Source organism: Pieris rapae, chromosome 19 (assembly GCF_905147795.1).
Source record: "Pieris rapae chromosome 19, ilPieRapa1.1, whole genome shotgun sequence".
In the NCBI taxonomy this organism is placed as follows: domain Eukaryota; kingdom Metazoa; phylum Arthropoda; class Insecta; order Lepidoptera; family Pieridae; genus Pieris; species Pieris rapae.
In genome coordinates this window covers 7,492,997-7,516,165 of record NC_059527.1, presented here as the reverse complement: position 1 = coordinate 7,516,165, position 23,169 = coordinate 7,492,997, and the positions used below count along the sequence as shown (strand labels likewise).

At 32.9% G+C, this 23,169-nt stretch overlaps 1 protein-coding gene across 1 annotated transcript in view; it reads right to left on the bottom strand.

Annotated features, from left to right (window-relative positions):
- Positions 1-4,454: 4,454 nt before the first annotated feature.
- Positions 4,455-23,169, bottom strand: part of LOC110996919 — a 42,484-nt gene continuing 23,769 nt past the window's right edge. The window contains exons 2-6 of the mRNA XM_045632433.1: positions 8,729-8,892; positions 6,694-6,910; positions 5,695-5,822; positions 5,033-5,213; positions 4,455-4,545 (exon numbers count right to left, since the gene is read on the bottom strand). Of these exons, the coding sequence (XP_045488389.1) occupies positions 4,496-4,545; positions 5,033-5,213; positions 5,695-5,822; positions 6,694-6,910; positions 8,729-8,892 (740 nt within the window). The 3' untranslated portion in view covers positions 4,455-4,495. The remainder of the gene's footprint in view (positions 4,546-5,032; positions 5,214-5,694; positions 5,823-6,693; positions 6,911-8,728; positions 8,893-23,169) is intronic.

The following is a 23,169-nucleotide window of genomic DNA, read 5'->3' as shown; positions in this document are numbered from 1 at the left end:
TAATTTGGGTTGGGTGGGATTCCATTGAAGGGCACCGTATGTGTTGTAGAAACTGGATTTTAGATTAGTTTCTCTGGTCTAGGTATAGTATTTGCCATCTTTTTAGGAGAGTCACGTCTTCTCCTGGAATTAACAGATTCTTGGCCAGCCCCGTTTGTATGCTTGCTTAATCTATCCCGGTATCTACTACTGTTAAGTAAATAATATAATGTAAAGAAGTGGAGCCAAAATATTATATTGATAAATTAATTTGCTACTTTACAGATAGTATAGTGGTGGATTTTTTTGTCTTTGAACTTTGGATTTGCAATATCAAATGCGCCTCAAATTTTTTAATGAAAGTTTTAATATAAATCAACTTTTGAAAATTGTCTTAAATGTATGACGGCAATTTCAAGTACAATGTTTATAATAATAATGTAAATGAATTTACAATATTGTAGGAAAACATCACGAGGAAACCATCACATCCAAAGGCCATAGAACCATGTCGTGAAGCAGTAGGCTCACCTATTTGCCTGTAATAAGTTAAGTCTGTTCCATATAACCGAAAAGTGCTTGAATATTTATTGTGGCACTAGTAAAAAAAGGATTTCTGTTCTTAGGCATTCTGATAATCCGTGATTTCTGCAACTCATTTCACTTACAACTGCCTTTGCGAACTTTTCAAACATTTACAAACAAACCTGAATATTTGAAATTTGGTAACAAATCATTTATTATCAATTGAAGGGTTAAACTTTCCAATATGACCCGTCGATTTTTGAGGTTTTTTTGATGGGAGATGGAAGAGGGGATGGAGAAATACCCCCTGTGTCAATCCCAACCTGCGGAAACCCATAGTTACGGAGATATTCATGTTTAAAATTTTAAGGCTAGAATGGTAACAATTTAGAAATGTGTCCCTGAATTTGATAATACTGATTATGTAAGTGTCTCTTTACCTTTAATGGAACACCTCCAAGTTATTTTTTCTGCCGGAGTTCCGTCTAAATATTAATAAAGATTATTTAAACCTGTATAATGTATAGAAATTCGTAAATAAATCGTACATTTTCCATTGCTTATTTTTTTTTATTTTCAATTTATCCCTAATGGGAAAGGCAAAGGACTTTAGCCATACAGATTCCATTAGTTATTAGAGACGTGACATTTTGCATCAAAATCGTTTTTTTAATTTGTCGATAGTTTTTTTAGAATAAAAACTTGAATTTTATTCAAATATAATATAATAATATGATATTAGTTAGTTATGATTATATTAGTTTTTTATATGTTTATTGATGATTTCAGAAACAGTTCTTAGAAAAAAGAAATTCATATACTAACCTAACCTAACCGAACTAGATAATAATTCGGTTTTTGAACGGCTCCGGCGCTACGGAAAACGCAGCCCCTCCACCCTTGCGTACCAAAGCACAGGCATTTCATGCCTGTGCTTTGTTACGGCGGGTGGGGGCTGCTCTTCCTCCGCGCCTCCGATTATTTATATACACTCTAGGGGTAGGGCAGACAAGACCACGTGGATAGTGGGGTGCTCTGATTCGGTGTTGGGTACTTTTAGGTTATTAAATAAAATGTTATTAAAAAAAAATATTCATATACTAACCTAACCTAACCGAACTAGATAATAATTCGGCTTTTGAACGGCTCCGATTATTTATATACACTCTAGGGGTAGGGCAGACAAGACCACGTGGATAGTGGGGTGCTCTGATTCGGTGTTGGGTACTTTTAGGTTATTAAATAAAATGTTATTAAAAAAAAATATTCATATACTAACCTAACCTAACCGAACTAGATAATAATTCGGTTTTTGAACGGCTCCGATTATTTATATACACTCTAGGGGTAGGGCAGACAAGACCACGTGGATAGTGGGGTGCTCTGATTCGGTGTTGGGTACTTTTAGGTTATTAAATAAAATGTTATTAAAAAAAAATATTCATATACTAACCTAACCTAACCGAACTAGATAATAATTCGGTTTTTGAACGGCTCCGATTATTTATATACACTCTAGGGGTAGGGCAGACAAGACCACGTGGATAGTGGGGTGCTCTGATTCGGTGTTGGGTACTTAGTTATTAAATAAAATGTTATTAAAAAAAATATTCATATACTAACCTAACCTAACCGAACTAGATAATAATTCGGTTTTTGAACGGCTCCGATTATTTATATACACTCTAGGGGTAGGGCAGACAAGACCACGTGGATAGTGGGGTGCTCTGATTCGGTGTTGGGTACTTTTAGGTTATTAAATAAAATGTTATTAAAAAAAAATATTCATATACTAACCTAACCTAACCGAACTAGATAATAATTCGGTTTTTGAACGGCTCCGATTATTTATATACACTCTAGGGGTAGGGCAGACAAGACCACGTGGATAGTGGGGTGCTCTGATTCGGTGTTGGGTACTTAGTTATTAAATAAAATGTTATTAAAAAAAATATTCATATACTAACCTAACCTAACCGAATTAGATAATAATTAAGTTTTTTGATTACAAATAATTAATTTGATCATAAGTTACAAATAATCTATGGTCCATATTGGAAAGTTTAGTAGTATCGATACGTCAAATTTTTCGAACCCTTCACTAATCGATACGTGAAATGGTTGATGTTTGACATCAGTCATTTGTCAAATTCATTGTGTTATGGCGTGTTATGGAATGATATTTGTCCATTTGTATGGAAAGTATAAATAAATATATCTCATGAACCGTAAGTTTCCGCAGCTTAATACTTTACAAAACGCTTTCTTATGGTGAGTACTATCTACAAAAAAAATTTGAGCATTCAAATCGACGGGTCATATTGGAAAGTTTAGCCTATGAAATAGAGGTTAAACATGAAAACGGGCCTTCTGTTACAACAACAAAGTTCTATTTTACTAAGTATAATACTCACAGATAAATTTATTATTAAAAATCTGTATTAATTCCTATTAAATGTTTAGTATATTTATTATTCATTACAAACTTACCCCGAATTACATATAATTTTCCCCAAGAATGTTTTCCTATTAAAGAACTTCAACTCAGGTTAAAAAATGGCTAAATCAATTGTCAATCACGAAATCATTGCGGAAATAGCAATTTTCAATTTGACGTTAAAATGAGATGTCAATTGTCACTATCACAATACCAAATGCCACAATTTTTTGGCGGGAGTGTTTTGAGTTTAGTTTTAGTTCCAAATATAAACAAAGTCACGTGACCGGCGCTTTTGTCACGGTTATTGTTGATCAGAATGCCAAATTGTGAAATTACACCATAAGAACTTTAGAGCGGAATCCGCGCTGGCGCTGTAAGAGTTTGAATAATGAGTCACAGAATCGGAAATAAATTAATTTTAATAGTATATAGTGAATAAAGGAGGGCACTTGTTGACAGTTGACTTTTGGAAATCACCATTTGCTTTGCAGTTTCTTATCATGTATTTAATATTTATAAACATATTTTTGCTTATCCAACAGATGGCGCTTTATAAATATTAAATTAAAGCCTTTAAAATGTTCTTATTTGGCTTTGTATTTTAGCCTGTGTGCTAATCCTTACTAATATAACGGCTAATATCAATTAAATTTGCTATTTAACTGTTTGCTATTTCATTCGTCTCTGACAAAAGTGAGAAAAGGAGTTAAATTAGTTTTATGAATAGCATTAAAAGAAAAATGAATATTGGGATTAAAAATATTATGTCTTACTTATGCCGAAGTTATGGCCGATTTAAGTGTAAAATATCACTAAATAAAAGAACTTATAATTGCGTTCCAAGTTTAGAACATAATGCTGCCACCTAGTAGCGAGAAGGAAAATTAGTATGTAAATTTAAATAGATATTTATAATATTTTTATTATTATTTACATAACATTTAGGGTGTTTTTTAGATGTCTCATTGACGAAATATGTTGTATCTGTAAAAATTTATGCAACGTAGTAAAGTTACTCAATATTTTTAGTATAAGTAATATTTTTTAAAGAATACTTGCCGAAATTTTCCTCCATTCATATTAATTGACATAATAATATATATTGCGTTTAGTTTTTATTCACTACCTCTAATTTTACTATTATAGTATTTTAGTTTGTTATAACTGAAATCGTTTTTGATTATTTATTTAATAAGCGCCAGAGTATTTTGTTTTTAGTTACCAAAGTAAAGATAATGCAAATATCCATTTGAACTGAATTAGTGCGTCTAGTTACTTTCTGATAAAAACATTTACAGACTATTCGTCTCTTCTTCTTTCTATTCATATTTATTACGTCAAAACAAAATAATAGCTCTTTAAAGACAGAAATTTTATTTTATTAATATAATCTGTAATATATCTTTTCTTTGGTAGACTTCTGAGACGTATGTATGAAAACAATGTCGTTAGGGTTGATTATTTGGATTCCCTGTAAAACTGTAAATCGTTTACAACGATATTAAAATTATTAAAAAAATAACGTGTTTTATTAAGTATCCTTGGATTGTATCATCTTAGACGATTCAGGATTGCCGTAAGTAGTATTAATTTGTTGAAACCTGAAAAAAATATTTACTTTAGTGGACAAGAGGAATCCAAACAGTGACCTCTGCTGGGTTATAACCCAAAAATAAAATAAAATAAAAAGCAAAATACATAAATCAAACCATATATTATGGTTTGATTGAAGTATTTTGCTATTACAGAATTTTTTTTTTATAATTTTAATTGTGTTAAGTCCGGATTCTGGTATAATTGTAAAAATCATTTATTTTCATATATTTTATTTCGAACCGATTCGACTTAGGCTCTTTCAAGAAAAGACCGTGCCCATTCTTCTGACAATATCGTGTCCATGGGCGGGTATTACTTAAGGTGAGCGAGCCTGCGGCCCGTTTGAATCCTATTACTCAAAAAAAAAAATTTCATAAAAGCAGACCAAAACACTGAGTTATAAGATTAAGGCATTACTTCAATCAATCGAAGTAATGATCGAAAGAATTTAATCGTCAATGAAAATCTACATAACGTTTTCGATATACCTACCTATTAAAGAAGCTGAGTTATACACAGCGGGTTTCCCTTTAATAGTATCATTGTTCCGTGTTATTTCTGGCAAACACGTGACTGTTTGTGTCGGATCAGTTCTTGTGTATGAAAGAGACGACCAAGCGTGCCACAGTTTTGAGGTCGCATTCCATTCACGTCGATTGAAATCTGCTTGTATCTGAAAAACGTGATTATTGTAATTTTAAACAAATCCATAAAATATTTAAAATATGCCAAGACGGTATGAGATTGATTCCGTGGAAGATAGGCCGGGTGCTGATATGGCATGCAACCTGTTCATACCCGCTGGCCTTCCCTTCTAAGAAAAAGACACTAACAATAGAAAAGAGGTATTTAATACAGGTAGTTTTTTTATAACTCATTTTACAGTTAAATAAAGTTTATTTAAATAACACAATAAATCTAAAATGTTGACTATAGCTAACACAGGGTGTCGGTTTTTCGTGACGGTGTGCGAGTGCATCGTAAAAAATTACATTGTTAATTTTTCCAGAACGCGCCAAATAAGTATAACTTAAAAAGTTTATTCGAGGAATGATCGAACCGGCATTCACTATGTACACTACGTAAAGTGTAGGCCTTGAGATAACAGCTGGCATTATTTTGAAACGATGGGGATGCAATCGTAGTTTAATTACCTTATCACCTCCAACTATCCAATTCAACGTGGGCGCTGGTAGACCTTCGGTTGAGCAGTTAAGCGTCACTCGTGGAGAAGCAAGATCTTCCGAAGCTTTGATCTCTAAGCGTGCATCACTTGGTACCACTGAACGTTAGTAAAAGAGGATACAATGTAATTTTATACATATACATGTTTATATATAAGAACTAAATCAGTCCAATTGCCTTCGTATACCTTTTTGTATACTTGTGTATATGTTGACAATTTTGTATTAAGACAAATGATGAATGACACATGTTGTTTTCTTTCCTGTATCATTTAAGAGAATCTTAAACTTTTAAAACTCAAACAAAACTCAACCCTATTCTTTCATAGTATTTAAATATGTTATACCTACTGTAGAAGTATATATCCTTATCCAAAGAAATCAAAATAAAACGATACGCCGGTAGAGATTTTAAGATAACCATCGTTTTACTGAAATGTAAGTCGACCTCAGTATTCAATGGTTTGACCGAAAATGTTTTGAAAAGATGTTACGTTTACACATTGGGCTCAAGCCCAGTCAAGGGACGAATACTTATACTAAAGTGCACAGAAATACATTTGTAAATAGATATTGTGTAAAACGAGTCTTGTATTGTCTAAATATTATGCTTTCCTGCCATAATGATTATAGGACTATGAATTCAACAACTGTTTTTTTTATATATTTGGTTGTTGTATTTTGATTGTTTAATAAATAAAACATATTTTATACTATTTATTACGCTAATTTTGGTAGTTGATTGCTTAGCAAAATTGGTTGATAAGGGCAGAGATTTATGGGTTCGTTTCATTTATATTTTTAGGTAAATTCGTCAGTGTTACTAAATAACAATTATTTCGAATCGAACATCTCCAATCAATCTCCAAGCTAAATGCCTCAACTGAGCACAGACTTTTAGTGGAAGCTACACAGATTGCAAAATTTTAGCTACTTAGTACTTTTAAGTAGGTATTTAAAACATAATACCTAGAGACTTGAGAAGATAGTCCATCTTGCCGATACGGAACATAGGCCTCTCGCCCGAGACTTCACAGGTATAAGTAGAATCATCCGATGGTGGCTGATAAGGCTCCAATGTGAGTACACATCTTCCGGTTTGACCTCTCTCTGAGGTCACCGCACAGTCAATGTTAATATAGTGATCAGGAGCTCGGAACACCTCGGTCTTCGAAGGTCCATGTTTCTGAAAGCGGATAGGTTATTTTTATCTAAGATCCTATGAAGCAAAGTTTCTCTCTCGTCGGTCAACACCTATAGACATTTTGCGAGATTTTCTGATGTTAGGGGTGTAAATTCATATTTTTTTTATGTAATCCGTGGTTGCATGTAATAATTTCAACGGTTATGTATAACTCGGTAAAACGGAGTTGTCTATATTTTGCCTTATACAAATGATATTGCTTAATATTAGTAATCGGTTACATAAGTATAACGAGGACAAAAGAAGATTCACTACAAAGTTAACATTTACTAATTGACTAAAAAACGCGTTAACACTATCTAACTAGCACACTATATACAAATAACAATAGTCTGTCTCGGCTTTACACAGCTGGGTTTACAAATATTTTACAAATAAATATAGCGTACAATAGTAATGCATAGCATTCTAATTCTAGTTTTTGTAAAAGATTCAGTCCGGTTTTTGTTCGGTTAATCTGTTATAAAGATATACCTTTCTTTGTAATATTCATATAGAGAATATAATGTAAGTATGGTTCTTACTGCGTTGGACAACTTTCTCCCAATTTCATGCAAAATTATGTCGCATTTTTACACAGTTGACTCGGCAGACAGCGCTCACTAAATGACCAATTTATGAGTTAATTGTAAGCATCCCATCATCTATTTAGACTATCATACCCCCACAATGAACAGGAACCGACAATAAGACGGATGGCCCGTATTAGGCACTTAAAATGTGAATAAATGATGACTCAACCTCTCAGACGTAAAGAAAGAATTGAATTAGCAATCTTTTCCCTTTTGAGAAACAATGAATTAATGTCAAAGATCTTTTAAGTTAATAGGTTTTACTTATTCATTTAAGACTTATTTTTTTTATTTGAATGTTTCCTTTTATTGGATTGATTGTTTTAAATATTAGTAGATTGTTGATTCGGGCGGCGAATCACGTGTTGGGTGCAAGAAATTGCAACCCTACAGTATAGACTTCTAAGGCGATGTCAATGTAATGGAATATGGTTGCTGCAGCAGCCAGTCACGGGGTTTCTTGGTAGAATGCTTAAGCGACACCAAGTTACCCCAACAGTGACGTGATTGGTGGGACGTAGTTTTTGTGGCTAGGGTTTTTTAGAGCGAGTCCCACACTCTGGACGGAAATGCATTCCCCTCAATAAAAAAAAGATATTGTTGATTCGATATAAATATCTATCTATCTAGATCCAATCAACAATTATCCACTCATGTATCCGACCTTATTTATTCTTAGTTCTGTAGGCTACAACGGACTAAGAGTACTCCGAGAATTCGCGGATGTGATGTACTTGATACAATTGTTACATGGCAAGTACAGTAATTCGCCAGTACTTCAGTACCTTAGCTTTAATGTACCTAGGACAGATCAGAACAGCTAGGACAAATCTTCTGAAAAGGGCACTTATGATGCGGTGTATCAATTTAGTTAACGATATATGGATTACGGCCCTTTTTCATTGTCCGTTGAGTGAACTGGCAAAACTTCTATTATTTGTTAGTGCCTATAGTAGTTAGTAAATCTATTGCATTCTTTATTATGTAATTTGGTTTTTCGTAATTAATTTAATATGCTTATTTGTTTTTTCATTCTGTAAAATTTATTCACTTATTGTTCACCTGTTAGGGCAGGAGTGTTTAAATAAATAAAAAAATATACTTATACAAAAAGGTTTGAGTTGATGAATTAGATAGATGGCCATTTTAGATAGAATACTAACTCTTATGTGTCGAATAAAATGTTTATTTTCTTTTAAGATTGTGATATAAATGCGTATATACTTACTTCTGGCCTATATATCATAAACTGTTGGCCATTGTGATAGAGTCGCACGGATTGCAAGGTATCGTTAGACAAGGTCTGCCAACCGCATGTCACCTCCCAGCCGAGATCAGTTTTCCATTCGCCGCTCACGTTCACCTCCGTAGCTTGGATTGCTAATATTGCAACTGGAAACAAATAAACTTCCTCTCAAATACTTTGTGCGATTCTTTATATGTATGAACGTTTCTCAAAATGGGTTCTTAAGATATAAAGTACCTTCTTCGTAACTTTTTTCCGGGGATCACGCTTACGTGTGTTAATTACAAAGTCATGGAGGCTTCGGATCATGTATTATATGTATTTATTGTTATTTAAATATTTATTAGATGTAAAGTACCTAAAGTGCCATGGCTTGAATCCGTAACACGGATATTACGGAGATTTTATGTTTAACTATTATCTATATAGCAATAGCTCATTGTTATGATTAAATATTTGATTCAGAACTTACACGTAATAATTTATATATAATTAGGACATTCTCGTGGTTTATACATGGTGTAATAAACCGTTAAAAAATGGAGAAAAAGTACATTATCCAAGTAAGTCGAAAATTAAAAAACATTACAAAAGTCGTAATAGTAGTGCTTTGTGACTTCCGGGGGCAAGCGATATAAGTGTAATGTAATGTAAGAGTGAGACTTATATTATTTAGCCCCTGATTTTCTTACGTAGTAGATACATTTGTTATTTTATTGTTATTCAGCACATTGTATGCATTATTTGATAATTGCTAATTAGTTAGCTGTGAATAAATTGACAAAACATTTTTTTCTCTCGGTTTGAATAGAATAAATCGATTCGACATTGAATTCTTACTAATATAAAATCTTATTTACGTTATATTACTCGTAGAAATGTATCATTATAAGAATATTGAAAGAGCTTCTCAGATCTATTTATTTCTTAAATAACATAATTGAATTTCTCGTTTTGGTACGGTTGACTTTTGGGCAACCTCAGATGTTATCCGTCGAAGCAAATTCACTTCAATCAAAATGTTATCGACCTCAGCTTTTAGAAACAGCTTTATTAAATTTGCTATACGTGGGTGTGGATTAAATAATTAATTATGCAAATAGCAGCAAATATGAACGTCGTATACAATGTATGGTCACGCGTGGCAGACTGGCGCACCTTGTATCCCGTTAATAGATTTACGTTGCTACTGATATCAGCTGGCTTTGCCCGTTTGTTCAACAATATATATGGAGCAGTCCCACGACATCTGACTTGGCATTTTTATGTTATCGTAAACATCGATATCGGAATTTCATATATAATTTACAAATCTTCGTTTCATAATAATAATAATCTAATTGAAACATAATGTTTGACACAACTCTCAACTCTTGTACTACCAGTAAAACATGTTAGTGAAATTGTCATTTTAAAAGATTATTTCGAAATGGTTTTGAATATAATAAAAGTACATTTTCATTCAAAGCATTGAATTTTGTTCATGTCGGAATAAAATATTTTTGTGTTGGTGTTAACGCGACAGCTAAATTGTGATTATTATTCTGATACTACTTAATATATTAAACTCTATTGAATGGCTTATTGTACATATAGGGGCGAATCAATGATGGATATTATTGTCAATTAAACGACTTGAATAACAAGGTAATATTAGGTATTAACTTATATTAGGAGGGGGGATGTAAATCTAAACCATACACTGTTTGATTAATATTGGTCACGTATAATCAAAAACATGCTCAACTACTTTGTTAATTTCGTTTAATTTTGATTGCAGTTTTGTATACGTCATGTCAATTTTTGACAGCTCGAATGTATTTATATTGCTACAAAATGTTATTCTCGTAACAGACAATAGGCACTTACATGCGAACTTATTCTCTAAAGGTACAATTGATCACGTCGTGGTCATTGAAGAGCTTCGAGAATGAATTAGCGAAGTAGAACTTGTGTGGAATTTCATTTACGTAGATAACTGGAATCACCCAAGACATGGTCTTCTTAATTTAAATATTGCTAGGCTGTCTGCAGTTTTGATATACTGTGGAAGTCTATTATACTGCAGCACTTCCCCAACGCTCAATGTTTTTTACCGTAATTGGTTCTATACTTAGGAAGAATTAGATTATGGGGGCGTCGTGCACTGCGTTTCTGAATTAGATTTATTTAAGTGAAAGTAACGCTCACAGCGCATGCTTTTATTTCAGTGTAAATAAAGTTTGTGTGTGTGTTTGTGGTTTTACCAAAAAAGTAAAAGAAAAGTTTATTTATTAAATATTAAGTCATAATTCGCATTGTAAACGTTGTAGTAGTATTTATACAAAATATTTTGAGATTAAATTATTAACTGTGAATTTTTTTATATATTAATAATATTATGTTACAAATAATGTATGCGATATAGAATTTGTAGACGAATTTTCGGCTTTAAAACTAATTTTAAAACCAACCGTAATTAAAGTAAAGCGTAGTCAGAAGTACTAAAAAAGTACTTTACGAACTTCTACGGTTTAGTTTCCGGGAAAGTGTTAATGCCTTTTCACTATCCCAGACTGGTTTCACCGACACCCAGATATTGAGGGTAGACATAGGGGAGTGAACTGTGTGGTGACTCTGATGCTAAAGATGCTAATTGAAGTTGAACGATTATTGTATTTTTTTTTAATAATCAAGGGCGGATCCAGATTTGGCGCCAGGAGGAGGTCACACAGTCGTGGTCAAGTCAACAACTTATACGCTTGTCATCACACAAAGCTATTATTGCTTTGTGTGATTTACTTTTATTAAATAAATATTGAGGATATGTAGTTAAGATTTTATGTAACTACATAAAATCTGGATGGTGACAAAATACTGAAATAAAATGTTCACATGGTCCACCTAAGTCCTGGAACCAGCTCAGGGGGGATGGTCATGACCCCCATGACCCCTCCTCTGGATATAATATACAATTGTATATTATACAATGTTAAATTAGAATCATTCAATGTATATTTCTTTTTTTTGATGTTCATGAGTGTACATTATGTTACCTATATGAATAAATGATTTTTGATTGATTGAGTTATATTGGCAAAATAAATACTTAAAGATAGGCCAAACTGCACCTGAACGTAATTTAGCATTTAATACGAACTATGTATTTTTATGACGCTTTAAAGTGTTGTCAATACTTACTTGCCAACTTCACAAAACTTTTATATACGAAAGATTGCATTTTTTTTCCCATCAAATTTTCGTTACTTACACATCACATGAACATTAAAGAAACCAATTGAAGCCCTTCCTTTCGCTCATAATAACATCCCATCGTTTCTCGTTAACTTTTAATATGCTGAATTGATGTCGCGCGCTCCTTAATACATTAATGTACCATATTTAGGGCGTCATATATTATGAAATTCTTCAATCTTAAGCGGATAGCGTTTGATGACGCAGAACAATTAAATTTTATAAGTGGAATAAAGCGCTTTTAGATATTTTTTTCACGTATTAACAACGATAAACATATTCATTGGTAGCATCGTTGCATCGATAATCATTTAAAGAGTGATAGAAGGAACTATTTAACACAAAATTGTGATTGTATGAGTGAAAAATTCTTATCCGTTCGACACCCGTGATTTGAGAGCTGGTAGCAAATTTTATTTCATTTATTGTACTTCAAACAGAACATTTTAATTTGATTGGACTAGCTTAAAAAATATGATGAAATTCACATATAAATTTCGTAATTTTGAGTAAAAATAGTATAAATAATAATGATATTTAAAAATTATATAAAGTATTAGAGATAGTTTAATAATTAAATATTTAGAATGGGACTTGAGACGCGCTTTTAGTAACGTTTTATGATATGTTTGTGTATAGTTATTAGGATTCAAAACGTGTCTTTAATAAATTAAAATACGGAGTCCATGAAACGTAATTTTTAACACATTGCAAATAAAATACATAATAATAAAATAAGACAACATTTTTTTTAACTTATTAATATCGTATCTTTTTAGACTATAGGTTCGACCTTTAGGTACCCGACCGAAAATGTTGTGTATTGCTATAGAACATATTATGAGGGTATATAAATCATACTGCATTATCTACTCTAAATACTAAATGTTTTTTTTTTAATATGAAAGATGCGAATGTCAAATTATAATTAAAAACAATTAAATTGTGTATTGTGTTATATTCTATGTTACTATATCATATATATAGCCTAAAAGTCCCTTACATTACAGAATCACCTTTGAATTATAAAAGTTATCATTTACCGAGTTCATAAGATGATTTAAAGTTGTTTAAAGATTGCAAATGTCTTTTGATAATAATTTTTATATATGTCTTCAAACGTTTTATACCCTTCAGACAGTCTTGACTTAGTAATTGTCTTCAATTGACCATAATTAAACAGACATCTGCAACTATGAGAAAAATTGTATGTCCCATGCGAATTATTATACACACAGTTATTATCTCTCTCCGAGCGGCTTGATTCTTTTAGGTTGCGTTGATGTTTTTTTTTTATCGAACAAGCAAACTGGCAGGAGGCTCACCTGATATTAAGTGATACCGCCGCCCATGGAGTGTCCATGGCTCAATGCCAGAGGGCTCGCAAGTGCGTTTCCGGCCTTTTAAGAATTGGTACGCTCTTTTCTTGAAGGACCCTAAGTCGAATTGGTTCCGAAATACTTCATTCGGCAGCTGGTTCCACAAAGTGTTGGTGCGCGGCAAATACTGCCTAGAAAAACGCGTAGTTGTGGAACGGTGGACGTCGAGATGATACGGGTGGAATTTCGTATTCTGCCTTGACGTCCGATGATGAAATTCAGCTGCAGGAGGTATTAATCCGAACAACGTCTCTGAACACTCTCCATGGTAAATGCGGTAGAAGATGCAGAGAGACCCCACATATCTTCGCAACGCTAAAGGATCAAGCCACTCGGAGAGAGTTTGGTCGTCAACGATTCGAACCGCTCTTCGTTGAATACGGTCAAGTGGAAGGAGCTGGTACTGGGGTGCACCCGCCCAGAGGTAAATTTAATTTTTTTATTTTAAATTATTTAACAATCAGGATGATTCCCCGATTCTTTTATCAAAATTGATATAAAAAAAAACATTCATTTATATACAAACAAAATTTATATATCGTGTACCCTGTATCTTTTCGTGCCTGTTATTATCTGTGAAGGTGACAGTGAGAGAGTTAGAGAATTATCACTGAATAAATTTAAAACTTAATATTATTAAGTGATCGTAATCCGTGGAAGTAAATAATCTTCATATTTATAAAAAGCTTTATTGATTAATTTACGTTTTACGAGAGTTTTGAATTTTGAACTCTCTCACATTATGTGTAGATACATCTACCACATTCTTTATAGTATAGCTTCAGTATCCAATACGTCAATAATTAGCACTGGCTTTGGTAAACTATACCATAACTAATGGAAATCAAAATACTCAAAATAAAAATCTATACAAACTAATACAGAACAATTATGAGAATTTACCTCCAAAACTCTTATAATTAATCGTCGATAACATTGAATATTGTTGTTTCTGAGTTGTCATGACAAAATTAGAGTAATACCATCGATCGAATGATGCTATAATGTCAGTACAATACAAAGTACATGGATTTGATTCCAGCTTAACGTCAAGATTCTATATAAAAAGCTTACATACCTGTTAAGCTTGTAAGTAGCTTAAATTTGGAACCGAAAATTACATAAGAAAGGATCACTCCTCTAACTTAATAACGGTATGCTTAACCTAGGCCTACTTTGTGCACAAAGCACCAAAGAAGTTGTCGATAGTTAAAACATATAAACAACTCTTATTCATTAAAATCCTTCAGTTACTTACTCATTCACTCACTGACTCACTCATTCACTCACTCACACATTTGCACCCACACACTTACTCATGCACTCAGGCGTGTTGATAAAGGTTTGAAAAAAGATAAATAAAATAAGGTTAAATAATGTTATTGTTTTAGGTAATTAAGAATTAAGTTTGTTTATGGAAGAGCTGGGAACCCTGATACAGGTATTTTTTTTACTTAAAATGGTTCGCAAATACCTACTTAAAATGAATAAACACTTTTTTTATTTTATTTTTTTAAATCAAGATTATCCGCCATACGTGAAACTGTCCAGAGAGAGAGAGAGAAATTGCAGGTGTATAAAATGTATTATTATTATTTATTTTTGGTCCTGTGGGCTACGAGCTTAGAGTACGCCAAAAAATTGAACTTGTTTATACATCATATAACTGTTGTTCATGGATTGTTCATGAAAAGACAGTATTTAGTTGAACTACCTTAGCATCAAAGTGACTGATGAGTACGTCAAAAGGCGACATCGTCTGCCGTTACTTCATGTGCCCACAGCTAGGACTAACCCTCTGAAAAGGGTGCATATGATTCGGTGTAATTTAGTTAACGAAATACATAGGTGAACGGACCTTTTTCGTAGATTGAACTGACTACTATTATTTTTTGGTGCCTTTAGTATTTAGATAATTTGTATTTTTGTTTTTCCTAATTAATTTTTTGTGCACTCTTATCAATTTAGGGTCACCTGTTAGGACAGGTGTGTTTTTATAAAATAAATAAAACGTACTTAAAATTAAATAGGAGATGGCGTTAAAGGACCTATATATTTCTTTGCAGCTGTTAAAACCTTAAATATGTAAATTCTCCATAGTAACATTTTACAAAACAAAAGAATGACTATGTTTGTCCATACCGATAACGGCAAAGATTGTATGGTCGTAAGGTTAATGTTGTAATTATTTTGTTTATTAAGGTGCCAGTTGTGCCCCGGGGTCTTGCGCTGGACATGCGCGCAGTAGGTAGGTACTCGATCACTCCTTTGGTTGCGGATTAATTTTAAGACAAGAAAATATTTATTAACATTTAATCCCTTAAAATCCAGCCAGCTTAAATACCAGTCGGCTTTACCTGCCCATTGATAATTTGCCCTTAACAGAAACATTGTATTTACGTTTTATTTTGAATCAAATAAAGTAATTTTTAATTTATTACTTGTACGTAATTGGATCTCAGATCTACCGTAGAGATATGAGTACAGTTATATAATAATTATGTATATATAGCTACGACGTAGCAAAATAATTATTGCTACACTTACTCGTAGCACTTTGTAGATAAAACAATGTAATTATGGCTACGGACGGGTCATGCGTAGTAAATGGATCATTCCTGTTTATATTAAGGGTATCCCGAGTATTTGGTTTGGCTCCTATCAGTTTTAAGACAGTTGAAGATGGGTGCCGCATAGAAATTTTGAAGTCCTCGTATTATGAGTATATATTTATGGGAATGATTAGTAAGTAACATTTATTTCATTAAAATTAATTTGAAGAAACTAATAATAAATAACTATATTGTTAATAATAATTGTGTATAGTAAATTTGCTATTAACTAACGAATAACTTTTCAGATGTTCTACAGATCATATTTTACTTCCACAACCTTGTTTTATGGGATATTTTGGGAAAATTACATGTAATTTTATTTATAATAAAAGTGATAAATTGGGTACCGTTACTGATGTTTTTGAACATTGCAGTATTAAGCAGTAAAACTCGTATGAGAGTTTTTTTAGAATGTGTTCCGGTAAGTACTACAATTTTATTACGTAAGTTACGTTATATAACACAGCACACATTGAGCTGCCATATTTATATTTTGTATTTTTAGATATCTGTAAATATTCTATTGAAATTATTCTGTAATGCTTTAGTTTACTAACATAAGCTTCGCACGTTTCGCAAAAATTTTAAATTGTGTAGAAACATAAATCATTTGTTCCATTTACAAGTAATATTATTTAAGGTTAAGTTTTTTTATGGAACTAAAAACGTTACGTAACTGTAAACGTGTAGGATATGGAAGATTACGCTACCAGAAGGTATGAATTAGGTAAGAATGCGTTTTCAGGCTTTAGTAGATACGCTCTTATCATGAATGACCCTCAAAAAAATTGAATCGGTTCGGAAATACTTCAGCAAAAGAAGGTTCTAAAAAGTGGTAGTATGTGGCAAAGAATTCCATACGAAGCGCTGAAAATGGGACTGTTGGTAGAACTCAGCTGGAGGTATTAATTGGAACAACACCTCTGACCCAATAACTCTTCACAACACCAAGGGATTAAATCGCTCGGAAAGTGACTAGTCATCGACAAATACATTTGCTCTTTGTTCAATATGGTCAAGTGGAAGGAGCTGGTACTGGAGAGCTCCCTCCCAAAGGTGAGAACAGTACTCCACGTAGGACTAAATTTGTGCTTTATACAGTTCATAAACGGTGGTTTAGAGGCAAACTTAGCTTTTCCTTACAAACCGTCAAATGAAATTGAATGTTTTCCGATATGTCAACGGCCAGTATTCCCACTGTCTGAGTAGTTAAAAAGAGTATCTCTGAATAGTGGATTAACGGCAAATAGGAGCATTTTTTGTGGACAAGTGTCAGAGAGATAGACTTTTCAGTGATTGGGTCTGTTAAAGCGATCTTCCTGCAGTTTGGACATTATCAAACGAATACACTTACCAGAAAAGCCAACTAGAATAGAAGAGCATGCAGTGCAGTTGAGGAGATACCAATAGGTCTGCTCGACTTATCGATGGCAAAATACTAACAGCCTCAAAGGTCGCCATCTCCTTCGCGGAATGGGCCAAAGAAGCACCCTACCTGTGCAGTGGTATCCCTTGGTCAGCTTTGGCAAGAGACCAGAAGGCTCTAGTCAACGAAAGGAGGATAGCCATTCACTTTACAAATCGGACAAAGTGTACTGAAGAAGACTAAATAACATTTTTATTACGGTTTTGTGTTCACCAGTATTCGTATGACACTGTACCTATCGAGCTTTTTGTATTGTAAGTGCACACAAGGAATAAAACGGCAACGCATTCGAAAACCTTCTGGCATCAAGAGTGTCCATGGGCAGTTTCACTTAACATCAGACGTTTGTCTATAAAAAAAGTATGTCTTATTTATGTATCCACTACTCCACTGCGATCACAGAAGAACACACTTCTTATACATCAAATTTTATTAAAAACTAACATATATATATATATATATATATCTATGCTTATCGTTTTTAGATAAATAAAACATATAATGCAGTAAAAGAGCGGAGACGATATACATTGATCACTTTGTTTACTACTTTACGGATTGGGTTGTGCTCGCTTCCGTTTATCTACGCCACAAAAATTGAAGGTTGTATGTTTTGTAATTTTAAAGTGCGATTGAAAAGATATTGAAATATATGTTTGAACTAATGATATGTCTCTTCATAGGCCCTTATAAAATATACAATTGTATATTTATAAATGAGAATTTAATCATTAGCCCTGCAGAATTAAACCAGTCAGTAATAAACTGAAAGTCTATAATAACTTAACTTTGTTTTAAAATTATGAATTTCTTTTCTGTTACAGTCACAGTGGATTTTTTTCTCGGCGTTTTCTTTCAGCTTTTGTTAACAGTGATTGAGCTTAATGTGTGCTTTATTAAATTGGAATTACATAAGTATTTGGAAACAATCAAAATTGAACTCGCGGCTATTACTGCTGACATAAAATCTGGTAAGAGATTTTCTATCTGAAATAGTTAACAAGTCTGGCCATAGATACATAAGAACTTTTATTGTCTTCAAATTTTTTAAATATTTTTTAGTTTGTATCAGTGACACAGACCACTTTTAAATTTATTTAATTTTTTAAATTAGGAAAGAGTATGAATAATTTATCAACCAAAAAAAGGTGGTGTTGATGTTTTTTTTTTTAATAGAACAAACAAACGGGCAAGAGGCTCACCTGATATTAAGTGATACCGCCGCCCATGGACACTCTCAATGCCATAGGGCTCGCGACTGCGTTGCCGGCCTTTTAATAATTGGTACGCTCTTTTATTGAAGGACCCTAAGTCGAATTGGTTCGGAAATACTTCAGTGGACATCTGGTTCCATAAAGTGATGGTGCGCGGCAAAAACTGCCTTGAAAAACGCGCAGTTGTGGAACGGCGGACGTCGAGGCATGATGTGGCAAAATTTTAATAAATCATTCGTTGTTGATGTAACAAAAAAAAAATTCTTACCTATTTACAGATAAGAAGACAAAACCACAAATGTCAGATATTTTGATATCTCTTCGGGCACTCAGTAAGGCTTTTGTGACAGTATGTAACATTTGTTTTAAATACAATGATTCCGAAAATTTACTGGCCTTGGCAATATCATCATTGTGTACATTAAATTTAATAAGAACATTATACAGCTTCTCAAGAGCCTGTACAGCAACTGGTATGTATTTTTTTATAGAAAAGGGGGCAAACAGGTATCACCTGATGTTAAGTGATACCGCCGCCCATGGACACTCTCAATGCCAGAGGGCTCGCGAGTGCGTGGCCGGACTTTTAAGGATTGGTACGCTCTTTTCTTGAAGGATCCTAAGTATTGCATGTATGCGGCTCAGCAAGAAATATTTACCGTGACTTCATGTTTTGCTTAGTACACTTCTACGAAAAGTTTCTGCATAGATTTGACTATCTTTTGTGAAGGGTCGTATGCAGAAGATAACGAATTCACAAGTATCTTTTCGTCACTCTTTAAGCCCGACGGGAATTTTGTCAGTTTGAATTTTACGTTATAAAAGCTCTCCATTAGGTTTTTTCTTTTTCACAGATGTTGACCATAAGACGTTTCAAATATTTCTGGAATTTTGTTGTTTGGTGTTGCATTTGTATAGAATAATTTTATACGTGGATTCATCGTCGGAAATAAGCAAGGAAGTATGTTAGCGATTTTCATTATAATTTTGAATCTATATTATTAAATTCTTATTAACGACAAACGTTTTAAATGTTATGGCCTTAGATTGACCAGTATTTTTATTTACAATGTATACCAATCGCCATATATTGGTAAAGTTAATGAATATTAAAATTTTATTTGAGCAAGTCCTCTATGCTAATTAAGTATGTTCTCATATTCGTAGATTAATTCAAATCATTCAGAGTCGTAATTCTTTGATAATGTTGTAAATAATGATACGGTACATTCTTAATACATTGTGATAAAATGCCGCTAGCAAAATATGCATTATAATGCAGCGAAATTGAATTGGATATAAAAATGGTGTCTGTATATTGGTAAAGTAAAAATGTCATAATGCAATTAGCTGAAAAAAACTGCCATTATTTTAATCAACTGATCAAAACAAACCTTACATTTAACCGGTTTTACAAATTATAACTCGCTCAAAAACAAAATGAAAGACCTCAAACATGTGAACCCTTTAAAATCTCCTTCAGATTTTTTTTCGTATTTAGTTCAGTCTCACATATCATTATAGTCGTGTCAATTTAATTTGTAATCGACAGGTGGACGAAGTAAGATATCAATTAGCAAACTTATCTCAACTAGTCACGTCTGTTGGAAAAATAATGCCACTGGAAGCTGAAATTTTTCAGTTCGTCGTGTTAATCAATAATCCTGTACTGAATCCTATGGGTTTCTTCACAGTTTCTCGAGGACTGCTTGGTCCGGTAAATATAATTTGTATAATATATGTAACGCAATGCAGTTTATCATTATATCGTTTAACGTTTAAACGCCCGTGTATACACTGCCTATGCGTCGTACTTGTGAATGTCCACTGCTTGCTGTCCTCGGCCGGTCAGTTGGTGTGTTTGTTCTATTTTGTGTCCTTAAAAGACTCAAGATAGTTTGATTACCATGGTAATAATTACGGTGCAATTTTTACTTGTTAAGATGAGTAGTTAATATAATATGCTATAAAGATTTTTTTTTATTGCAGATACTATCTACAGTTGTCACTTACGGTATTGTCACAGTTCAGATAGGTTAAATGTATCCTATTTACTTATAAAGCTACCAAATATTACAGCTATATAAGTAATTCTCGAGTACTACACAATTCTGATATCTGAAGTGAAAATCCATTTGTGGCTACGTGGCCATAGGAATCCAAAAGAAAACTACTGATATTCCTGTATATTGGTGGTGGACGCAGTTCGCAGTTCTATTTTTTTAAATAAAGATTGTTTTTTGTAGTTCACCTTGTTCTTTTCATTTAAGAATTGAATATAAATGTAAGTTTAAAACTATTTTTAATTTATAAGTCGAACTATATGCTACTTACATCTTTTACCTTATTGTTAATGTTCGTTTGCTTATGTCAGCTGTATAGAGATACAGTGTCCGTAAAATGATAAATATACCATCTAATGTAGATTGATTGGATTGGAGTGAACTATTTAGGGCCTGTTTCACAATGTTTGGATAAAGTGCCAAATAGCTATGCAACACATAAATTATTCGAAAGATAAAAGTTCCAAATAAGATTCTTCGAATTTCTTGACGTATAGCGCTATCTGACAGTCGTGAAACGCAAAAATACTATTTATCATACCAATAAGTAACAAATAGCTTATTTGGAACTTATCCGGACATTGTGAAACAGGCCCTTAATCTGTCATAGTACTGGTTAGTTTAAAAAAGTAATTAAGGTCAGTCAAAATGAAATAGCAAATATGTAAAAAATGCCCACCTTTAATGAATATAGATGGCGTTGCAATTAAAAATTTAAGTAATATTATTCAAAATATATGACATTATTATGATAAATAAATATATGTAGTGAAATTAAATCTTCCTGTCTGCACTTGTATACATAATAAAAGAAATTGGTCGCTGAGGTTCTAAATTTTAATTATAGATTGAGTTGTTGAATATTGTACATTTATTTCATAAGAAGTTTAATACATATTTGTTTTGAAACAATTGAAAACAACGAACAATTCTAGATGTGATAACTTTTTCCTTATTCATACAAGAACAAAATCGTATTTGTAATTGTGCTTTTGATATTATAAATTTTTGTCAAATCATATCGTTAGCTGTTAGTACGCTTTATGATCAGAATTCAAATCCAGTGAAAAATTGTTAACATATGCACTTAATCTATAATATAAAAATGAATCGCAAAATGTGTTGGTAAGCGCATAACTCAACAACGCCTGGACCAATTTGGCCAAATCTTTTTTTTAAATGTTCGTTGAAGTTCAAGGATGGTTTTTAGGGCGAGAAAAATTAGAATTATTGCTTGAAAAACCCTGAAAATAGCCCTTTTCTTTTTCCCATACAAATGATTTGTAACTAAAACGTAGTCAATTTGAGCTTTATTGCTATGGTATAAAGTTCATATTAAATTACAAGCACTCACTGTTGTCTAAGCAATGTAGGTGTGTTCATAACGTAAAAGATCATCTATCAAAACAATGTGCGTGTTGCCTTGGAGCACAGAATACATAGTTGGAGGAGTTTAATGTCGCGTTCCGAAACTCGCGTTTCTTTTGTATTAGTTTCGGCACGCGAGATAAAATGCATCAGTTTCCACGTCATTACATCAGTAAAAAAAAATCGCGTTACCAACAGTGTTTTGTTATTTTTAATATCCAAATTTTAAATAAGTTGATTCGGCTACTAATCAAGATGATGTAGTCAACTATCCACCGGAATTTTAAAACTCGCTGGATTTGCCAGGATTGCCACCTCACAATCTTCAATTAAAGGTTGGATCGGTGGTTATAATGTTGCGAAATATCAACCAACCGCGTCTTTGCAACGGTACACGGTTAGCGATAAAAAATTACTAAACAATGTGATAGAAGCAACTATACTCAAAGGAAAGTATAAAGGAGAAGATGTTCTCATACCGCGCATCCCAATGATTCCGACTGATGTGCCATTTGAGTTTAAACGACTACAGTTTCCAGTGCGGCTTGCTTTTGCTATGACTATAAACAAGTCCCAGGGGCAATCATTAAGTGTTTGTGGTATTAATCTAGAAAACCCATGTTTCTCACATGGTCAATTGTATGTTGCCTGTTCCCGTGTTGGAAAACCATCAGATTTGTTTTAATCTATGCGCCAGGTAATCAAACAAAAAACATCGTATACCACAAAGCACTACAATGATAACAATAATAATTATGATTCACATGATTAACAATAAAGCGATTACTTACTTTTAAATCCTTATATATGTTTTATTCACAACGCCCTATCACCAGAGTGACGGTTCTGTTCAGGAGAATTTTTTAAAGTACGTAGGCACAAGAACTGCCACATTACAAATCTTTTTGACAGGACGAAGTCTGTCGGGTCAGCTAGTTATCAATAGTTCAAAGGCTTTTAATACATTTTAATGAAAATCACAACGCTGAAGTAAAATTTAATTATTAATAATATACAAGTAAACTCCGAAATCATGTATAAATAAATAAATAAATAAGCAAAAGTTTGAATAGTTTATAGAATTTATGGATTATTATCCTAAAAAACCAAGGTCGGGACTGAGG